Consider the following 22,614-nt stretch of genomic DNA (forward strand, 5'->3'; position numbering starts at 1 on the left):
AAAAAAATGAACGGCACAGATTTCTTCATTCGCATCGATCAATGTGGATGAAAAAATCTCTGCCAAAAAAAAAAATATGGAGGGGAAAGGCGTCTGCCAGGACATAGGAGCTCCGCCCTACATCCATACCCACTTAGCTCGTATGCCCTGGCAAACCAGATTTCTCCATCCACATCAATCGATGTGGATGAATAAATCATTGCCGGGATTTATTTTTATTTTTTTAAATATATATATACAAAGTGTTTGCCAAAGCATAGGAACGCCGCCTCCTCCTCAGCTCGTATGCCTTGGCAAACGTATCTGTCACTGCAGAGGAGAAAATCCCGTCTTGCAGCGCCGCATACACCGACTTGCGTGTAATCTGACAGCAGCGCAATGCTTCTGTCAGAATGCACATCGGTGCTGCTGCTAGTCAATCGGTTGGTCCACCTGGAAGGTAAAAAAAGAAAAAACCAGGCCGCAACGCAATAATTTTATTAACTTTTCAACAGAACATATAAACTTTAACTTTTTTAACTGAACGTTAACGTGTTTGCTTACTGGTGTGTTTTTTTTTTTACCTTTATAGAACAAACCTCTCCTTCCCCATGGGTCAATGTGCAAAGCGCAAATCGCCCAAAGATGTGGCGAAGTGCGTTATGCACTTTGTCCCATGTGAAAGGAGACGTTTGCAGCAGCAGTGAGTGAATGGGCCCTAATAGCCCTGTGTGCCTGTCCTGGTGAGATGATCCCTATGCTAATAGTGTACCTGTGAGTGGTACTTCCGGAAACACTCTCCAAAGCATAGGGCAGGGTGGTCGGAACAGTCAGGACAGAAATAGCGTGTGTCACGCCTTATTCCACTCCTGCTACAGACACGACATCTTTTTCGGGGTGACTGTTGGGTTGAGGTACCAGGAACGACATTGGGGAAATGTCGCTCGTGTAGACGGCTAACTACACTGGTGGTTGGGGCCACGGAACCTCCTGGATACAGGAGGTTCTCGATGATCTCTTCCTGAAATTTGAGGAAGGATCTAGTTCTCCCAGCCTTACTGTAGAGAACAAAACTATTGTACAGAGCCAATTGAATTAAATATACAGACACCTTCTTATACCAGCGTCTGGTGCGTCGGGAAACTAAATACGGAGACAACATCTGGTCATTGAAGTCCACCCCTCCCATGTGGAGGTTATAGTCGTGGACTGAGAGGGGCTTTTCAATGACACGGGTTGCTCGCTCAATTTGTATTGTCGTGTCTGCGTGAATGGAGGAGAGCATGTAAACGTCACGCTTGTCTCTCCATTTCACCGCGAGCAGTTCTTCGTTACACAGTGCGGCCCTCTGCCCCCTTGCAAGACGGGTGGTAACGAGCCGTTGGGGGAAGCCCGCGCGACTAGTTCGCGCGGTACCACAGGCGCCAATCCGTTCTAGAAACAAATGCCTAAAGAGGGCCACACTTGTGTAGAAATTGTCCACATAAAGATGGTACCCCTTGCCGAATAAGGGTGACACCAAGTCCCAAACTGTCTTCCCACTGCTCCCCAGGTAGTCAGGGCAACCGACCGGCTCCAGGGTCTGATCTTTTCCCTCATAGTTTACGAAATTTGTGGGTATAGCCTGTGGCCCTTTCACAGAGCTTATACAATTTGACCCCATACCGGGCGCGCTTGCTTGGGATGTATTGTTTGAAGCCAAGGCGCCCGGTAAAATGTATCAGGGACTCGTCTATGCAGATGTTTTGCTCTGGGGTATAAATATCTGCAAATTTCTGGTTGAAATGGTCTATGAGGGGCCGAATTTTGTGGAGCCGGTCAAAAGCAGGGTGGCCCCTGGGACGGGAGGCGGTGTTGTCACTAAAGTGCAGGAACCGCAGGATGGCCTCAAATCGTGCCCTGGACATGGCAGCAGAGAACATGGGCATGTGATGAATCGGGTTCGTGGACCAATATGACCGCAATTCATGCTTTTTTGTCAGGCCCATGTTGAGGAGGAGGCCCAGAAAAGTTTTAAGTTCGGAAACTTGGACTGGTTTCCACCGGAAAGGCTGGGCATAAAAGCTTCCCGGGTTAGCGGTGATAAATTGTGTGGCATACCTGTTTGTTTCGGCCACAACTATGTCTAAAAGCTCCACAGTCAAGAACAGCTCAAAAAATCCCAGGGCCGAACCGATCTGAGCTGTCTCAACCCGAACTCCAGACTGGGCAGTGAAAGGGAAAACTACAGGTGCGGCTGAAGTTGGGGACTGCCAATCAGGGTTTGCCAGCACCTCTGGGATTCTAGGGGCTCTACGGGCACGTCTTTGCGGTGGCTGCGACGGGGTCACTACTGCACGTGCCACCGTACCAGCTTCAACTGCCCTTCTGGTGCTCGCTACTTCACCAGGTTGTACGGCAGTGCTGGTACTAGGTCCAGGGAGGGCTGGGCTGCTGGTGTATGCCTTACCACGTAATCCGACAGCACCAGCCCCACTCTGCTGCTCTTGAAGCGGATCCTGCGCAACCTGCGGTCTAGCGACACGGGGCCGTGTACGCCTGGTGCTATCAGGGACCTCAGCCTCCTCGTCCGAACTTTGGGTCAGAGAGCCACTGCTTTCTACAGGTTCGTATTCTGACCCGCTGGATTCATCAGATGAGGGTTCCCACTCCTCATCCGACTGGGTCAGAAGCCTGTAGGCCTCTTCAGAAGAATACCCCCTGTTAGACATGTGGGCAACTAAATTTAGGGGTATTCCCTGAGACTACCCAAGAAAAAAAAAGCAAGCCTGTCTTACAAAGGGGAGGCTAGCGAAGTACCGGAGGCCGCTGCGGTTGATAAAAAAATATCAAAACTGATTTTTTTATTGCCACAGTGCGTGTAAAGTGAATGTGCAGTGATCAAAAAAAACATTTTTTTTGTCACTGCGGTGGGGCGGGTGTGGGCGAACGCACGTGTGGGCGACCGATCAGGCCTGATCGGGCAAACACTGCGTTTTGGGTGGAGGGCGAACTAAAGTGACACTAGTACTATTATAGATCTGACCGTGATCAGTTTTGATCACTTCCAGATACTATAAAAGTACAAATGCTGATTAGCGATACGCTAATCAGCGAATAACGGACTGCGGTGCGGTGGGCTGGGCGCTAACTGATCGCTAACTACCTAACCAAGGGACCTAAACTATACCTAAAACCTAACGGTCAATAACAGTGGAAAAAAAAAGTGACAGTTTGCACTGATCACTTTTTTCTTTTCACTTGTGATTGACAGGGGTGATCAAAGGGTTAATTGGGGTTCAGGGGGGTGATCAGGGGCTAAAGTGTAGTGTTTGGTGTACTCACTGTGAAGCCTGCTCCTCTGCTGGATCCAACCGACGAAAAGAACCAGCAGAGGAGCAGGCAGCCATATATCAGATCATATTTACTAATATGATCTGATATCTGGCACTTTGATTGGCTTTTTTAAAAATCAGCAACCTGCCAGCCACGATCATTGGCTGGCAGGTTGCTGACGAAATACTCCTGTGCGAAATGCCGGCGCGAACTGCGCATGCGCGCGCGCATATTCGCGTCATCTCGCGTCTCGCAAGATGACGCGTATATGCGTGACTGTGCGCAGCGCTGCCACCTCCGGACCGCACATCTGCGTTAGGCGGTCCAGAGGTGGTTAAGGAAGGAAGGCAGCAAATGTTATACATGCTGGTTACAGTGCATTTCTCTCTGAAATTCTGAGGAGGATGGGTAATTCCAGACATTGTTCAGAAGAACAGCGTACCTTGATTAAAAAGTTGATTGGAAAGGGTGAAACATATAAATAAGTGCATAAAATAATAGGCTACTCAGCTAAAACGATCGCAAATGCTTTAAAATAGCAACCAAAACCTGAAAGACGTGGAAGAAAGCGAAAAACTACCATTCAAATGGATAGAAGAATAGCCAAAATTGCAAGGACTCAGCCAACAATCAGTTCCAGGAAGATCAAATAAGTTACCTGTGAGTACTGTTACAATTAGAAGACACCTATGTGAAGCCAAGCTGAAAGAAGCCCCTGCAAAGTCCCACTGTTGAAAAAAAAGACATGTGCTGAAGAGGTTACAATTTGCCAAAGAGCACATTGACTGGCCTAAAGAGACATTTTGTGGACTGATGAAAGTAAGATTGTTCTTTTTGGGTCTAGTGGCCGGAGACAGTTTGTCAGATGACCCCCAAACACTGAATTCAAGCCACAGTACACTGTGAAGACAGTGAAGCATGGTGGCGTAAGCATCTGAGGCAAAACCAAGAAATAGAGAAGAACTGTTGAATGCACCGTAGTCCAATCATCCTGGGCTGGAATACCTGTTCACAGGGGCCAGAAGTTGGTTGACTCCATGCAACACAGAAGTATAGCAGTTCTCAGAAACAGTGGTTATGCAACTAGATATTAGTTAAGTGATTCAAAGGAAAGCAAAATCTTCAAACATTTTTCAGTTTATATAGTGAATGTTTGAGTTTGTAAAGAATACAAACACTGCTATTTTTTTTGAACAGTCTAATATTCACTTTTCTTCAATTTTTGTTTTAGAGGAACAACACAAATTTGATATATTTTTCTTCATGCTTTGCTGTGGAATAGAATGTGAAGTGTTCCCAATGCATTTGGGTGTATGGAAATAAAAGCTATTAGAAGGATTTTGAGCTTTATTCCCTTTTTTTTAATTCTTTATCATTTTTTTCATATAGCACACAAAAGATTTACATGGCAAGTTCATGTGTCCAAACATAGTATATAGCCAATATCATAACAATAGACATGCCATATTTGCCTAAACATAGATTATATATATAAACATTTATGAATAGGTAATAATAACTCTTCTCATTGAGTTTCGTCAACGTCAGTAAGGTATTATAAAAAACTAGGGTTTATTAGAATTAATTAAGATCCCAAATTTGGGAAAACAAGCCCCTACTAGACAAAACAACACAGACAACAATGTGGGGCCCAAGTGGGTGAGTCCCCACAAGGTAGGTCCCTCAGTCAGAGCTGACCACCAGTTAAACACAAAATTGGGGTCTTTGGCTGGTGCCGTAGACCTAAAATGATGCCATAAGGCAAAGTAAAGGGTGGATCTTACCGGGAGTGCCAGTCAGGACAGATGTACTCCAGTGCACAGGAGGTGGAGGAGCTGCTTGTGTTATGAGACACGTCCTCTTGTCCGTGATACCAGGGTTCCAAGGGGCTACAGGGAAGAGTCTAGCCCTGTTAATGCCCTACTTGGCCTGTAAGTCCCTATGGTATCCTCCTATCACGGGGTCCTGTCCCCGCAAGGGGTGGCCACGTCCGGAACCTAGCCCTATTAAGTCGCCCTAGGTAGCCCTAAAGGGACAACAATTTGGTCCTGATGATGATAAGGGCTGCCAGAGTCAGATGGGGGAAATGGGTATGATATATGTATATAGGCAGTGTCGGACTGGGGTACCTAGGGCCCACCAGTAAAATTTATTTTGGGGGCCCACTGTACGGATACATTCAAATATAAGATATTTTAACAATATATGAACATAGGCTTGTTGAGGTGCTCTGCATTGAATATATGTATGTAGTGCAGTAAATCTACTGTGTTATGTGCCACTTGTGCAGGGGGTGGGAGACTAGGGGCCCACCTTGCTCAAGGGCCTACCGGGGGATTCCCCTGTACCCCTGTGGGCCAGTCCGAGCCTGTATATAGGGTCCCGTCCCTACGCGTTTCGTTATTTCGGAAATATATCAAAGTATAAAGGGTGCCTCCACTTTACTAAAAATAGACACCTTAACTCTTCAGGGGACAGGGGTCAAATAGTGGAGGATAGTATCCCCACTCCTACCACCCTACGATATTATATCTATATCTAGAGGGCCTATTGGTTAAAGAACCTGACTCGACCGGTGTGGTCCAAATCAGCCCAGATACCTGTGAACAGCAAAAATGACAAAGAAAAATCCATTCAAGTACCAAACCTGACATTAATCTTTGTAACTATGCCATGTGGATCATAGATTTACTCACTGTTCTGATCATGAAGCATAAGGCATAAGAGACAGTGCTCTCAGCCCAAAGTGGTAAATATCTAGGTTGGAAGGAGGGGTAAACAGGGGTAACCCTGTGGGTTGCGCAGACCTGATTGGACTGGTATAGTCCAGAACAGTCCAGATACCTAGGAAAAATATATGTATATATAATCCATTAAGGACCTGTGTCTAACAACAATCATTGCAGATATGGCAAAAGAGTGATGAGTTAACTTACGATTTTCAACATGGAGCACGTATGGCGAATGCCATGTGAAGCGGTAGTGCAGGTAGACTGACCGCTTCTGTATCGGCGTCTGTCAGCGCTACAGTGTGCGCCAATCAGTTTAAATCCAGAAGCAGGCTGGCTATGCGCCTGCGTGAGGAGTGCGGTCGGCGTCATGTGACAATCACATGTCAGGTGACGCAACGATCCGCCTCCGTCCCAGGACATGCGCAGTAGTACAATGGGCAGCCCGGCTGCCACGCAGTTCCAGTGACGCGGTAATGGACGTCATTGTCCGGATGCGTCATCGCGTATGGGGTGCGGCATCGGCTGTAAGGTGAGGATAGCGGCGGTGGGAGGAGTCGCTCAATAGATATAGATAACTCCTACTACTACACCTGTGTTGGTGATAGGGGGGTCACCAACACCGTGGGACCTCAAAGAGGGGCATTAAATGACAGGCCGCCCCCCTAGGCCTAGGCAAGGTGTGATTGCCAAATTAGGCAATAAGACAATATATAATTGTGATTATTTTATTCCATTAATGAATGGTAGCATCCGAGTGATGCCAACAGCGGGTGGATGGGCCCAGATGGAGTATGATGATCACTTGGAGACATAACCCAACAAACAATAAATGATTTAGGACACAAGAAACCCGTTGCATCAGGTGGTTTCGTCGTGAGATCCGCAAGGTATACTATGGTCCCAAGGCCAGATGGCCCTTAATATATGGTGATCGGAGCCAAACCATGGGGTCTTGAGGCCACAACTACAACCGGAGCATTGCAAAAAATACAATGACACAGTAATGCAGTTGGCAGGGGTCAACAGGGATATCCAGAATCCATCACGGAAGCTGGTGGAGGGGAGAGGGATATTGACGCAATCACAGAAAACAGCCGAATTGCAACTGGTCATTAAGACCAAAGGGGTTGGTGGTCCTCAGCCTGAAGATCCACCAACACTCCCTCTGGAGAATTCTCCTATCCCAGTTCCCTCCGCGTGGTGGCTTCTTGATCACCTCCAGTCCTATAAACCTAATCCCCGATGAACTCCCGTCGTGGGCAGAATAGATGTGCCTTGCTACTGGGGTGTCCCTATTGTTGCGGATATCGTCTAGATGCTCACCTATGCGTACCCGTAGCTCCCTACGGGTCTTACCAACATACCTAATGCCGCACTCACAGGTGAGGAGGTAAAACACGCCTGTGGTGCGGCAATTGATGAAATCCTGTATACGGTGGTCTGGGTACGCAGGGCCGACTGTAACCACTTTGTCCTGGGTGACATATTTGCAAAAGCTACATCTACCGCATTTGAAACAACCATTCACCGGTTGATCCAGCCACGTCTTCTTTGTAGGAGGATTGTAATGGCTATGTACAAATTTGTCCCTCAGATTGGTCCCTCTCCTGAAGGTCACTGATGGATAAGGGCTTACAACAGCAGTCAAATCTGGATCCATCAGGAGAGTGTCCCAATTGCGTGCCATGATCGCCTTAATTTCTCTAGCGGCTGAATCAAACGTACCGATGATACGTAACTTCTTTTGTTGTGGACTAGTTGTGGAGCCCACCGTGGGATGTAGGAGCGTGGTACGCGTCTCATGTCGGGCCCTTTGGTAGGCCTTTCTCAGCGTGTTATCGGGTAACCCCGTGCCCGGAAACGCTGTCTGAGCTCGTTTGCCTGTCGTATAAATTCACGGGGTTCTAAACAATTGTGTTTGAGTCTCAGATATTGGCCAACTGGGATCCCACGTTTCAGTGGGACAGGATGGCAACTGTCCCACCGAAGAAGTGAGTTGGTGGATGTTTCCTTGCGGAAAATAGTGGTCTGTAGACCCCCCCGGTGTCTCTCGAGATGCAAATGTCTAAAAAAGGCAAGTTGTTATGCACAATCTCCGACGTAAATCGGAGGTTGATGGAGTTGCTGTTAAGCTCATCCACTAGCCTCCTGAACTCGTCCTCTAGCCCGCTCCACAGGACGAAAATGTCATCTATGTAGCGGGCCCAGAGGACGATGTAGTCAGTATACCAGCTAGGTGTTTCACCAAAAACTATGGTCTCTTCCCACCAGTGGTTACACAACACGCTCAAACTCTTAATGCAATTTAAAGAGGGCATGGTCGTCCTGGGAGGGGACTTTAACCTGCCATTAACACCAGATCTAGACTCTTCCTCTAAGCGCTCACAGATCTCACATAAATTGTTGGGCCGACTGAAAGCCACTTTACATGAGTTGGGGGTGACAGATGTATGGAGAACTCTCAACCCCACGGTTATTGACTATACAATCTACTCTCACGCCAAATCCACTTTCTCCAGGCTTGACTACCTATTCCTATCAACTCCACATGTGACATTGGTCACTGGGGCTAGCATTGGTAATATCAGACCACGCACCAATATATCTCTATATCTTACTGAAAGCAGTACCCAAAAGGAAGTGGATCTGGTGTCTAAATGAGACTTTGATAGCAGACCATTCTCATATTGCGCAAATAACTAACTCTCTCAGGGAATATTTTGCCCTTAACTCCTCAGACACAGTTTCCCCATCTACAGTCTGGGAGGCACACAAGTCTGTCATAAGGGGGAGAGCTTATAGCTTTAGGCTCAAAAATTGAAAAGCAACGTACAGCAGCTCTAGATGCCCTCCTGTCACAAATTTCTCGGGTTTCTTACAAACAGACTACAACTAGGGAAAAAGACAAAAAGCTAGCACAACTCTGTACAGAGCTTAAGAACCTGTTAAATGTTACTTCGGCAAAAATTCTTCTCCGGTCTAGATTTCGAGCATATGCCCACGGAGATAGAGGCAATAAACTCATGTCGGATATGCTGAAGAAACAACACTCCGATTCATTCATTTCGGCTATCAGAGACTCCTCGGGCATGCTCCGTAAATCTACTCCTGACATGGCACGGGCGTTCCAAAACTTTTATGCAGGGCTTCAACAATCTATCTGCCTCCTCTTCCCTCCCTACAAATCTCCTCCTCTCCTTAGCAAGAGCCACTGAATCTTTCCTCTCATCTATAAATTTGCCCAAAATATCTGCATCTCATTCAACTCAATTGACTGCCCCAATATCTTCAAAAGAAGTCTCCCAAGTATTGGCATCCATTCCGTCTGGCAAAAGCCCAGGACCAGACGGTTTCACAATACAATGCTGCAAAACGTTTAGCAAAACTTTAGTGCCCCACTTCACAACACTATGCAACTACCTCCTCGAAGGAGGTTCACTTCCGACACAGGCCCTAGAGGCTCATATCACAGTTCTGCACAATCAATAAAGACCCACTTGAGTGCGGTTGTTACTGCCCGATATCCTTGCTCAACACTGATATTAAATGGTGGGCCAAAATCCTAGCCCAACGTGTTCAGACAATCCTGCCCACCATAATAAACAAAGAGCAAGTAGGATTCATTAAAGGCCGGCAGGGAAAGGAGAACACGGTGCGTCTATTGCGATCAATAGCTCTTGCCCAAACTACGCAAACTCCAATGGCCTTACTGAGTACAGATGCAGAAAAGGCCTTTGACAGAGTCAGCTGGCAATATATGGCGGTGACCCTGTCAGCTTTTGGCCTCTCTCCTCAGTTCAGCGAGGGTGAAAATTAATGGCACCCTGTCGCCCCGTTTCGTATTTCAAATGGCACATGACAGGGTTGCCCATTATCACCGGCTTTATTTGTTTTGGTGATGGAAACTTTGCTTTCCAGAATCAGGCAAGACCCCGCAATTCAGGGAATTATGGTAGGCACCCATTCACACCTGACCGCAGCATTCGCCGATGATCTCCTAGTTATGACCTCTAATCCTTTAACCACATTTCCCAGATTAATATCCATATTTTTGGACTATGTATATGTGTCGAACTTTAAAATTAATTACAAGTCTACGGCTTTAAATATATCATGCCCCGCATCCATACCTAACTCACTCAAACGGGCCACCCCCTTTACATGGGCCTCCAAAAGTATACCGTTTTTGGGGATTCACATTTCTGCCAACCTGAGTGACTTCTTCTCCCTTAATTATACCCCTCTTCTACAATCAATCCGATCCCATCTTAAGTCTGTAAAACTTCCTTTTATCTCCTGGATAGGGCAGAAAAATTTTCTTACGGTATATATTGTGCCTAAATTACTTTATCTCCTCCAGGTTCTCTCTATTTGGTTACCGAATTCCTTTTTTGCAGAGACTCGTAGGGCATTGTCCTTTTTTTCTATGAAGGAGCAAATCCCTGAGAATAGCCTATGCTACTCTGACCAGGGAGAGGAGATTCGGAGGCTTTGGTCTGCCGGACATACTCCTATATTATAAAGCCATGCAGCTAACTAGATGTTTGGAGTTGTTGTCTCCTAACCCTGTGAGTCTCTGCACGGAAATTGAAAAATCGCTGCTAACCACCTCTGATAAAGCCATTCTTTGGGGGATCAGACCCTTTAGAAGAAATAAAACGCACCCCGCACTTTTGAAAGGGGCACTAGCGGTTAGGACCGAGTTCTATTGTAATTGCACTATTCAATTCCAGTCCCCAAACCTGCCCCTAGATTTATTACAACTACACATACATCCTCAAATTACCCAGCCCTCTGGAGTTTGACTCCTATTGTCATCTCTTACCTTAAAAGACATACAAGCGGGGGATGGTTCTTTAGTTTGGGACGATGTATTAACCCGCCCCAAAGTCCGCACATCGCCCTTTTTACACCTACACGATTTTCGTGTAGATACTAGGTTAGCCTCGGTACCCCACAATCCCCAAAACTCTTAGTCCTGGCTCGAACAACTGTTAGACAGAGATCCCCTTCCCAGAAATCTGTTTTCCCTTTCATATAAATTGGCCTTATCACATAAACCTCCAGCTGTTTATTTTATACAAACCTGGGAAAAAGAACTCTCCATCACACTATCTGACCCGGAAAAATCATTTATTCTAAGCAACTCCCATGGCTTTAATAGATGCATTAGAATTCAAAAAAATTCATGCAAATTAATCTCTAGGTGGTACAAGGCGCCGGAATTTCTTTATAGTATTAACCCCAATATATCGGAACAGTGCTGGAGATGAGGGTCTGGCACGGGTTCGCTTTCACATATTTGGTGGTCTTGTCATCAAACCTTTTGGAAAGAAATTAATGAGATGATCAACCAGATATGTTCCGTTTCCATCTCACTAGATCCCAAATTAATTCTACTTTGGTGCCCATTGGTCAGCTTTACCCCTTCGAAAACGCAACCTTCCCACTATGCTTATCACAGCTGCTAAGTTACTCATACCCTTGTATTGGCTAAAGGATTTTCCCCCTCCTACCTCTGCCTGGATAGAAAAAGTAGATCAATTGTATCATTTTGAGGAATTGGCCCACTGGAAGACTCACTCTCGCTCAGCCTTTCTGAAGATATGGGGTCCCTGGAAAGCATATAGGAAGTTCTCATGAGTATGAGACATTCACCAAAGTCAAAGTTAACTTACCTTGGGGGAAATTACACTCTCCTTTAGGTCCATGTTAGAGGATCTTTTGTTCGCTTCCTTCCTTCGTTCAGTTTGGATCAGTTTTTCCCAGCTTTGTTTATGGCCTCCTAGCGTTAACGACAGTAGTACTGTACATATTGAGATCTCTCACTGCCATGAGCTTCAAGTCAGCTCGCCACTCCTCTCATTCACTCCACCTTCTGATTATAAAAGTACAGCCTTCCCTTATACCTCTTCCCCATTCTCAGTCTAGTTACCTTACCCTATTCTTCTTCTTCCTTCTCCCCTCTACCTTATGTCACGGTGTCCATGACATCTGAGTATGTCTTAAGTGACATGTCATAGCTGATAAAGATACCTATATGGAGCTCTGGACATCATATTACAAATATCTGCTCCAACCCGCCTTAACAACCCGCTGGATACCTGGAGTTTGTTTGAATCCAATAGGCCTCAAGAGCTCACCTTCCGTTTGCTATATGTATCTTGACTTGTAAATGTTCTATTCTTGGTCGTTGTACACAGCGATTTTTCTTGTCTGCTATTGTTTCTCAATAAAAAGAGATTTAACAAAAAAAATAAGATATATTTGCTAAAGGACCAAGTGATGAGCGGTATGATGATCACTGTGGGGAGACATGTTGTCTTGTAGTACTGGCCTCCTTAGTTGGAATGGGTTTCCTACAGATACTCAGATTTTTTTCCTAAACCTCAAACATACATATGGGATAAGTAGTTATATGACATTGGCTCTGTTGAAGACAAAGATTGATGTGAGTTGTGATAATCTCAGTACATCGCTGTGGAATATGTTGACATTATATAAGCAACGGATATTAATAATAATCACAGTAATATTTTGGCTTACAAACATTCAGACCGCTAGAATGTTAATGATTTAATCATATCAACTTCCCATGTCATCACGTCTGCTGCTGGGGAGACCTTGATATTCTACATTCATCGGGAGAATAGGTATTGGTGAGTATTATGTTTTTTTTATTTGATTAACACTACCGGTGTTTCACTACTATAGGGGGCACTAAGGTGGCATAACTACTGCTTGGGGGCATTACTGGGCAGCACTGCTGTAAGGGGGAATTTTACTGTATGGGGGCACTCAGCATCACTACTGTGAAAGGGTACTAAGGGGGAATACCTACTCTGTACTTGGAAGGTATGGTCCACCCATTCCTGTAATAACATTGTCCACGTTTCTGCACCTGATCATGTATTTTGCTTTCTCTTTCATATACACAAGTGCACAAAATTGTACACCTGCTTTCCTATCATCATATGCGTTCATGTCCCTTTTGTTGAGTGCTTTGGTTTTATTACTGGCTGCTGCAGTTGAATTTATTGTTCACTGATATCTCCAAATTTTGAGTATCCGTGACCTGTTTTTTTGCTTTTTGCTTTTACATTTCTTTTCATGCAGTGACCTCCAGTTCTCTACCCTCAAAGCTGAGGAAGCCTACCTTGTCAATGAAGTCTGGTCATCAGGTGGGAACCCACTCAGTGAACGATACATCAGTCATTGCATCCAGAGCTTTCCCAATGTTTTCGCAAGAAAATTGGGTGTTGGGAAACCTGTTGCCTGGACAATGAGTGAACAAGCTGCAGAAATGCGTATGGGGTAAACCGAAAAACAATACAGGAATCAAGGATCGTTTCGTACGATGATTGTTCAATTGGCAAATAAACTAAATTCCATGGGATGTCCGCTCTACTGCCATGTAGACCCAGACAATAAGACCAGTCAAGCAGCTACACATCGTGCAGGATTTCCGTTGGCTGGAAGATGGCAACAGTGGAAGTTTCAACCTTTGTAATTTTGCTCTCTTTCTTTACTGCTCAGATTCAATATTATAAGAACATGAGCACACGTGGAAATTATGAGTTGTGACAATAATTGCATTCTATGCATTGCTTTGATTTTACACTCTACACTCATTCAACTAGAATCCTATGGGCTTCCTTCGCCATACCCAAACAGTGTTGGGGAAATTACCCCTGCTTCTATGATTATCGGAGTCCAAATCCAAGAAAGTTATATGTGCATGTAGAGAAAATCTGATACAGTCAAAATGGCTGGATCAAGTAATCTGAGTTTATTAGGTTACAGACAAATCTTATATAAGAATTTTTCTAATATGTGGGCATTACATAACTTGAGCAAAAAACCACAAAGCACAGTGAAACGAAACGAGACATCTTATCAGAAAGAGTATGTGAAACTAAACAGTAAGAACTTCCATTTCTGAGAATAAAGAAGGTGGGGGGGGGGTCATCTGCTCCCTCGCACCTGCAAAAAAGCTGACATATCACTAAACTCTTACTGAACTCTGGTTCAGAGAGAGACAAGATGGCGTTCTATCTCTCACAATAGCTTCTGCTTCTCGCAGTCTTTGCCTTACCCTATCCCACAATAACATTTTAGTTGCAAGACGAGGTATGATGTATGATAGAAGTGCTTAAAGGGGTTCTCCTGGCCTGTAAAAGTCACTTATAGCTAACCTGTGGACAGAAGACACTTTGAGCAGTACTTATTATTCCATCACTCTTCCGATTCTGTGATCCTGGCTACATTCTGTTCCTCTCATGTTGAGACTGGATGTGGTCCTCTTCCTTCCAGTTCAGCTGCATAATCTAGCTCAACAGGCTAATAAAGAAGCACATCTGGTTGCAACACCAGATCAAGACCGCGCAGGCCACTGGGCGATCATGTGCTCCTAGCTGGGATCATGGAATTGGCAGAGATGTAATGTTGGGTACTGCTCAAAGTGTTTTCTGTCCACAGGTTAGCTGAAAGAGATCTTATTAGGTACAGGCCCGGAGAACGCCCAAGACTTTTGTCTGTTTCTTTGTGTCACGTGACTGTACATAGTGTTGAGATGTTAGACAAATCAAACAGCTTTGCTGTGCTCAAAGACTTAGACAATTTAGCAGGCAATTGTAAGGAAAGAACCATTTCTTCCCGGCAATCACCTGCTCATCAGTGGAGGAGACCTCTGCATTTACGTGCAGATATCCCCTCTACAGTATGAGGAGGAGCAATCACTAATGCCATCGCTTGTCCCCATACACACTCGTTGTTTGCCGGCAGCAGAGTGTGTTTAGACAGTACGATCTGCTGCCGGCAAATGACGATTTACATGCCTAGACAAACGATCCAGTTACCCGATGAACGAGCGCTGCACTTGTTCACTGCGTAATCGGAATTATCTTTATCCCGCTATATAATCGCTAATGAGATTTCCTATGAACGCTAGTTAGCGATTATCTGGCCCATTCTTGGCCTGTGTAAAGTGTTCTTAACTAATAAACAATTCATACAATAGGCGTGAGCATCATGCTCGCAAGAGCTTACAATCTATGAAGAGATAAGGGTGACACAAGAGTGCTTATTTTGTACAAATATCCGGCCATCTTTTATAAAACTATTTTAATTCATTTGATGCCACTGCATGTGTCTTGGCACCGTACCATCAGCTGGCTAAGGGGTCAATGGCTATCTGACTTTGTTCTTTGGTAGACACGAGAATCAATCAATTCTCTATTGATAAAATCTATGAACTCAGTGCTCATATTGGCCGTTGTGTACCAGGTCACAGAAGAAGTCTCTTATGCATTTGGATAGTTTTCTTCAAGCCTAAATTTTTGTGCAATCAGCATAATCATCCAGTGGCCTTCTACACCTCTCCAAGCATTTAACCAATTCACATCAGGGCCATTTCCCCCTTCTTGACAGAGCTTAATTGTGCAAATCTGACATGCGTCACATTATGTGGTAATAACTTTGGAACGCTTTTACTTATCCAAGCCATTCTGAGATTTTCTCGAAATTTTTCAAAATTTCAATTTCTCTGCTTTTAAAACAGAAAGTGATACCTCATAAAATATGTATTACTTAACATTCCTATATGTCTACTTTATGTTGGCATCATTTTAGAAATGTCATTTTATTTTTTTAGGACGTTAGAAGGCTTAGAATTTTAGAAGCAATTCTTAAAATTTTTACGAAGATTTCCAAAACCCACTTTTTAAGGACGAGTTCAGGTCTGAAGTCACTTTGTGGGGCTTACATAGTGGAAACCCCCCATAAATTACCCCATTGTAGAAACTACACCCCGCAAGTTACTCAAAACTGATTTTACAAAGTTAGTTAACCCTTTAGTTGTTCCACAAGAATTAAAGAAAAATGGAGATGACATTTCTGAATTTCACTTTTTGGGCAGATTTTCAATTTTAATCTATTTTTATTAACACATCGAGGGTTAACTGCCAAACAAAACTCTATATTTATTACCATGATTCTGCGGTTTACAGAAACACCCCACATCTGGTTGTAAACTGATGTAAGGGCACAGACATGGCAGGACACAGAAGAAAAGGAGCACTGTATGGTTTTTGGAAGGCAGATTTACCTGACTGGTTTTTAGATGCCATGTCCCATTTGAAGCCCCCCGATGCACCCTTACTGTAGAAACTCCCAAAAAGTGACCCCATTTTGGAAACTCGGGTATTAAGCGCCAATTTTATTTTACTATTTTGGGGTACATATAATTTTTAATTGTTCTATATTAAATTTTTTGTGAGGCAAGGTTTTGTCACAGTTTTTATTTTTTTCAACAGTCATCTGACAGGGTAGATCATGTGCTATTTTTAAAGACCAAGTAGTTATAGATGCAATGATATCAAATATGTATACTTTGTTTTCTTGTTTGTTTCAGTTTTACATAATAAAGCATCTTTGAAAAAAAAATATGTTTTTGTGTCTCCGTTTTCTGAACGCCATATTTTCTGTTATTTTTCTGCCGATCATCTGGTGCAGAGGCTCTTTTTTGCAGGAAGAGTTGATGTTTTTATTAGTACCATTTTTGGGTACATATGATTTTTTGATCATTCATTATTTCACTTTATGGGGCAAGGTGGCAAAATAATTGGTTGTTTTAACACAGTTTTTCTTTATTTATTTTTACAGTGTTCACCTGAGGGGTTAGGTCATGTGACATTTTTATAGATAAGATCGTTACAGACGTGGCAATATCTAATAGGTATACTTTTTCTTATTTATTTAAGATTTACACAATAATAGCATTTTTGAAACCAAAAAAATGTTTTAGAGTCTCCATAATCTGAGAGCCATAGCTTTTTTATTTTTTGACCGATTGTCTTAGTTAGGGTCTCATTTTTTACAAGATGAGGTGACAGTTTGATTGCTACTATTATAAGAGGCATACGCCTTTTTGATCGCTTGGTGTTAGGTGACAAAAAATATATTTTTTTGCCACTGTTTTTATCTTTTTTTTTTACCGGTTTCATCTGAGTGTTAGGTCATGTGATATTTTTATAGAGCTGGTTTTTACGTATGCGGCGATACCTAATATGTCTACTTTTTTTTATTAATTTCACTTTAACACGATAATAGCAGTTTTGAAGAAAAAAAAAACATATTTTAGTGTCTCCATTGTCTGAGAGTCATATATATATATATTTTTTTTAGGTAGGGTCTTATTTTTTGCAGGATGAGGTGACTGATACTGTTTTGGGGGCATATGCCTTTTTGATCGCTTGGTGTTGTAATTTTTGTGATGTAAGGTGACAAAAAATAGCTATTTTTGGCACTGTTTTTATTTTTTATGGTGTTCAGCTTAGGGGTTAAGTCATGTGATATGTTTATAGAGCTGGTTGTCACGAACACATTAATAGCATTTTTGAAACACAAAAAATTATGTTTTAATGTCTCCATGTTCTGAGAGCTATATATATATTTTTTGGGAGCGATTTTCTTATGTAGGGTCTCATCTTTTGCGGGATGAGGTGACGGTTTTATTGGATCCCTTTTGTGGGACACACACCTTTTAGATCACTTGGAGTTGCGCTATTTCTCATGTAAGTTGACAAAAATGGCTTTTTTTGACACAGTTTTTATTTTTATGTTGTTTATCGGATGTGGTGGATCATGTGAAATATTTAAAGAGCCGGTTGTTACGGACGCTGCGATACCAAATATGTCTAGTTTATTTATTTTTTCTTTCAATTTTTAACATTTTATTACTTAATTGGGGAATTTTTTTTTTTACATGTAAAACCTTTTATTTTATCTATTTTAAAAAAAACACTTTATATTTTTTTTTTGTTTTGTTTTTTTTACACTTTTACCTTCACTTTTTTTTTTTTTCTTCACCATTGATTTCTCCTGCTATTATGTAAGCCCCAGTTACAGGGGAAATACAGCCCCCAGAGAGGCTGTACAGCAGAATACAACGCTGTACAGCCTCAGTGCAGGGCTGATTGAGGTCTGTATAAGACCCAACTTGCACTCTCTGGAGCACTCTCCCGAACGCTTCCTGATATGTATACACAGCTGCGCTCTGTCCCTGCCTTCCCTCTGGGTTGCTCTGCTGTCACTGACAGCGGGCCCTCCGCTCAGCAGCTGCACAATTAGCATCGTACATCGTCCATTCATAGATAAAAAACCACCCAAGGGACGTTTATATCCTATGGGCGGATGTGAAGTGGTTAATAAGGTTACTGTCCTGCAGACTCCAATTGTCCCAAACCAACACACTTTGTTGTCACAGGTCCCTCCGAGGGTATAGTGTTATACTGTGATTGACCTTGCAAATGCATTTTTCAGTGTCCTGATACACGTGAAATGTCAATATTTATTTGCATTTTACATTTACGGATAAACAGCATACATTGACGTTATTGCCGCAAGGAGCTCAAAACTCACCCACCATGTATACTCAAGCCCTCCAATCAGTCCTGACAGGTTCCCGATCAGGTTGTTTTGTTACAATATGTTGATGACCTATTGTTATGTGCTCCTGACTATGACACTTGTATAAATGCATCTTTGTTGCTGTTGATTTTTCTGGCAGAAAGTGGGTGTAAGTCTTCCAAAGACAAGCTGCATTTTTGCCAATTCTGTGTTACTTTCAGCGGTCACTGTTTGTCAGAAGGTGCCCGGCAACTCACCGAGGAAAGAAAACAGGCTGTGAAGGACATCCCACTCCCTCAGGGGCCGAAGCCCCTCAGAATGTTTTTGGGACTGGTGTGATATTGCATCCATGTTGATGCAACCCCTTTATGACTGCTTGGCCTCTGATCCTTTTTCAATCAGCGACCTTGCAGAGGATTCTTTTTACTCACTCAAATTGGCAATCCAGTCAGCACCGGCACTGGGCATACCAGACTATGACCAGCCTTTTAACCTGTTCTGCTCAGAACTGAGTGGCGATAGTACCTCAGTCCTGACCCAGAAACATAGGGACAGGCAAAGGCCGATTACTTATTTTTCTGCCAGATTAGATCCAGTCTCACGTGGCGTCCCCTCCTGTGTCAGGGCGGTCGCGGCAGTGCAGCTGATGGTGGAAAAAGCTTCTGAAGTTGAACTTGACTATCCCCTGGTGGTACAGACCCCTCTAGACATCCAAGGTATCCTTAGTCAGGTGCAACCAAAGCACATATCCATGGCACGCCAACTACAGTTGCAATGTTCTTTACTCAAGCCTGAGTCCATTACTTTTAAGAGATGTACTACTCTAAATCTTGCAACTCTCCTACCAATTTCGGATTCAGAAATGGGGGAAGGGGGTACAGGCCCTCTTTTACAAGAATTACAAGATACTTATGCCCAATTAATGCGACAAGAAACTTATGGCTTTTCGCATGTACATGATGACTACCTCTTGAAGCTCATCAAGAGAATGCCAAGAGTGTGCAAAGCAGTAATCAAAGCAAAAGGTGGCTACTTTGAAGAACCTAGAATATGACATATTTTCAGTTGTTTCACACTTTTTTGTTATGTATATAATTCCACATGTGTTAATTCATAGTTTTGATGCCTTCCGTGTGAATCTACAATTTTCAGTCATGAGAAAACTCTTTGAATGAGAAGGTGTGTCCAAACTTTTGGTCTGTACTGTATATATATATTCAAATATGGTCATGGCCTTCATGAGACTTGTGTGGGTGCCCCCCCCCCCCCCCAAGTCAGTATAAGATTATGTGCATTTTGTTTGAATAGAGACTTGTTTGATGACTCGAGTGTCTCTCAATCAATGCTCCATGAGTACTCATCATTATTTTTATGGACATAATAATAATAATCTGGAACTCAGCATAAATCAGAGTAAGGGGTCTTTGCCCCCCACAGTCACATTGTGCAGGTTACAGAGGAGAAGGAGCCGAGTAGACTGATATATTGTGTGGGAAAGGTTCAGCAAAACTTGTAATTTATTTAATTCTTGCTCTTTCTAAACTTAGGAGTCCAGTTATAAACACTGACAACTGTCACTGTATGAGTACATAGCTGTCAATCACTGATCTGACTGTATTGGACGCCTAAGCATACAAAGAGCTGGGATTTAAATTAATAAACCCTTAGTTATGCTGGATTTTCACCACGTCTATATATCAATCGCCTGTATAATAGACATCATGCTTCATATAAAAACACTTTTTAGATATGCCATGAACATATGCCCTGCCCTTAAACATAATGCACTTTTAATTCATGACTAATGCATCTCCCCAAAGCACATAACAGTTCCAGCCACAGTGCCCGTCTTCTTATTGTGCCACTGACTAATGTCCCCTAATTGGACCTCTACAGACACAGAAATCAGGGTTTCTGTATTTCAATGTTGCAGGAGAGTATTGGTCATGCATGTGCATTCAGCATCCCTTGGGGTGATATTTTACCATTTTATATAACATCCTTAAGATTATATGGTAAGTAATTGTGTATGTGAAGCCCTCTCTTTGCTGAAAATATTAAAAAGGTTTTCCTCAGTACAGGTTATCAATACAGTGATACCTCGGTTCACGAACTTAATTCGTGAACTGACTCTGGTCGCGAACCGAATTGGTCGCGAACCGAGGCACATTTTCCCATAGGGTTCAATGTAAATCCAGTTAATCCGTGCTGACCTTTTTTTGGGGGGTTTTGAAGCACAAAAATATGAAACAAATTACAATACACATTAGTACAGTATAGTAATGTATAAAGAGAGGACACTAACCTTGCTTGAGATGACTTCTGGCATGGAGGAAGGCAGGTGGGAGGCAGTTATTGTTTGGAGGGAGAGTCCCCCTCCATAATGACATCAGGGGGAACTGTACAATACAGTAAGTACAGTACTGTATGTGCTAAAAAGCACACCAAAAATAAAAAAATCACTAAACATGTTTGCAGAGTACTCACAGTACTTCTATCTGTGTCTCTTCTTCTCTCCACGGTCTTCCTACAGGAAGTCACGACCATGTGACAGCCTGGAAATAGCATTAAAATGGCCGCGGCTCCTGTTCGTGAACCGAGGCGGAGTTCGTGAACCGGAGCATATTTTTATGAACTTTTCTGTTCGTGAACCGAGTTGTTCGTGAACAGAAGCGTTCGTGAACCGAGGTATCACTGTATCTGTTTGTTAAGCCTGTATTACACTGGCCGATAGTTAGCCAGATAATCGCCAACGAGCGTTCCTAGAAATGCTCATCAGCAATGCTTAAAAATTATTTGCTGGTAGCAGATTGTCTGTCTAACCACGATCTGCTGCTGGCAAACCACTAGTCAGTATGGGGACCAGCAATGGCATTAGTGATCGTTCCTCCCCATACTGTGGAGGCGATCACTGCATGTAATAGCAGATCCCTGCTCCGCCAGCGAGCAGGCGATTGCTGGGAAGGAACACTTCCCTATGGACGATCATCTGTCTGATCTTTTAATCTAATACAGCTCTTAGATCGAACACCCAATCGTCACATGGCCTTTGTGTAACTCAGTCCCATTCATATGTTATACAATATTTTGTGCTGTGCTCTGTATAGAGAGCCCCTTTAAACAGCTGATCAGTGGGTGTGTTGAGAGTTGGATCCCTATTGATCAGATATTAAAGACTTACGGTTAGGTCATCAATATTTATCCCCTAGAAAACTCCTTTAACTTAATGTGGAGGCCTTCATGATCTGCCACCTGGCCTCATTGCAGTGCTGCATCATTGCCACGACCACTGTTCCTGGCTGTAATTGCTGCTCCAATTGTGGCGTGCACCTTGCCATTCAGCGAGAATTAGAAGGTGAGGCCCGCATTCTTTACCACATGAGAATACAAGGCAGAGGCAGCTTTTTTTAAGAAATAATGGCAGCTACGTATCCTCTCTGAAAGTTGAGTCCATGCCATCAGTTGCATAAAGGAAGTCAAATCCACTAAGGGCGGGTTCACATAACCGTTATGGATTCCGTTTTTGTTTTTCGTTATAACGGAAAATACAGGAATCTGTAAGGCGGAAGTCAAAATGGAAGCCTTTAAGAGGCTTCATAATATAAGTCTATAGGCAGCATAACGGATCCGTCCTGGTTTCCATTATGCAGAAGTACAGTCCGGCATAACACAAACTAGGATGACGGATCAATTATGCTGCCCATAGACTTGTATTATGACGGAATGCAAAACAGAAGCCTTTAAAAGGCATTCCGCTTTGCTTTCAATCATAATAGAAGTATATAGGCAACCATAACGGATCTGCCTGGTTTCCGTTATGCAGAACGGGAAAAAAAAGTCCTGTCGACAGGACTTTGTTTTCCGTTTTGCATAACGGGAAGTAGACAACTCCGTTATGATTCCCTCAGACTTCTATTATGACGGATCAAAACGGAATGCCTCTTAAAGGCTTCCATTTTGACTTCTGTCTTATGGATTATGTTATTTTCCGTTATAACCATGTTATAATGGAACACAAAAACGGAATCCATAATGGTGATGTGAACATGCCCTAACTGGTACTGCACAACCGGCAACTTGGCCAGGTGGAAGTTCAGTTGGCACACAAATGGATTACTGGGCATATATTGTTGTTTCTTGCCCACAAATTCCATTATGGATGACTGAAGATGGAGCAAAG

At 43.3% G+C, this 22,614-nt stretch overlaps 1 protein-coding gene across 1 annotated transcript in view; it reads left to right on the plus strand.

Annotated features, from left to right (window-relative positions):
- LOC122942117 (glycine N-acyltransferase-like) overlaps positions 1-13,344 on the plus strand; it is a 55,613-nt gene extending 42,269 nt beyond the window's left edge. The window contains exon 6 of the mRNA XM_044299613.1: positions 13,143-13,344. Within this exon, the coding sequence (XP_044155548.1) occupies positions 13,143-13,344 (202 nt within the window). The remainder of the gene's footprint in view (positions 1-13,142) is intronic.
- The last annotated feature ends 9,270 nt before the right edge of the window (positions 13,345-22,614 follow it).

This window comes from Bufo gargarizans, chromosome 6, assembly GCF_014858855.1.
Source record: "Bufo gargarizans isolate SCDJY-AF-19 chromosome 6, ASM1485885v1, whole genome shotgun sequence".
NCBI lineage: Eukaryota > Metazoa > Chordata > Amphibia > Anura > Bufonidae > Bufo > Bufo gargarizans.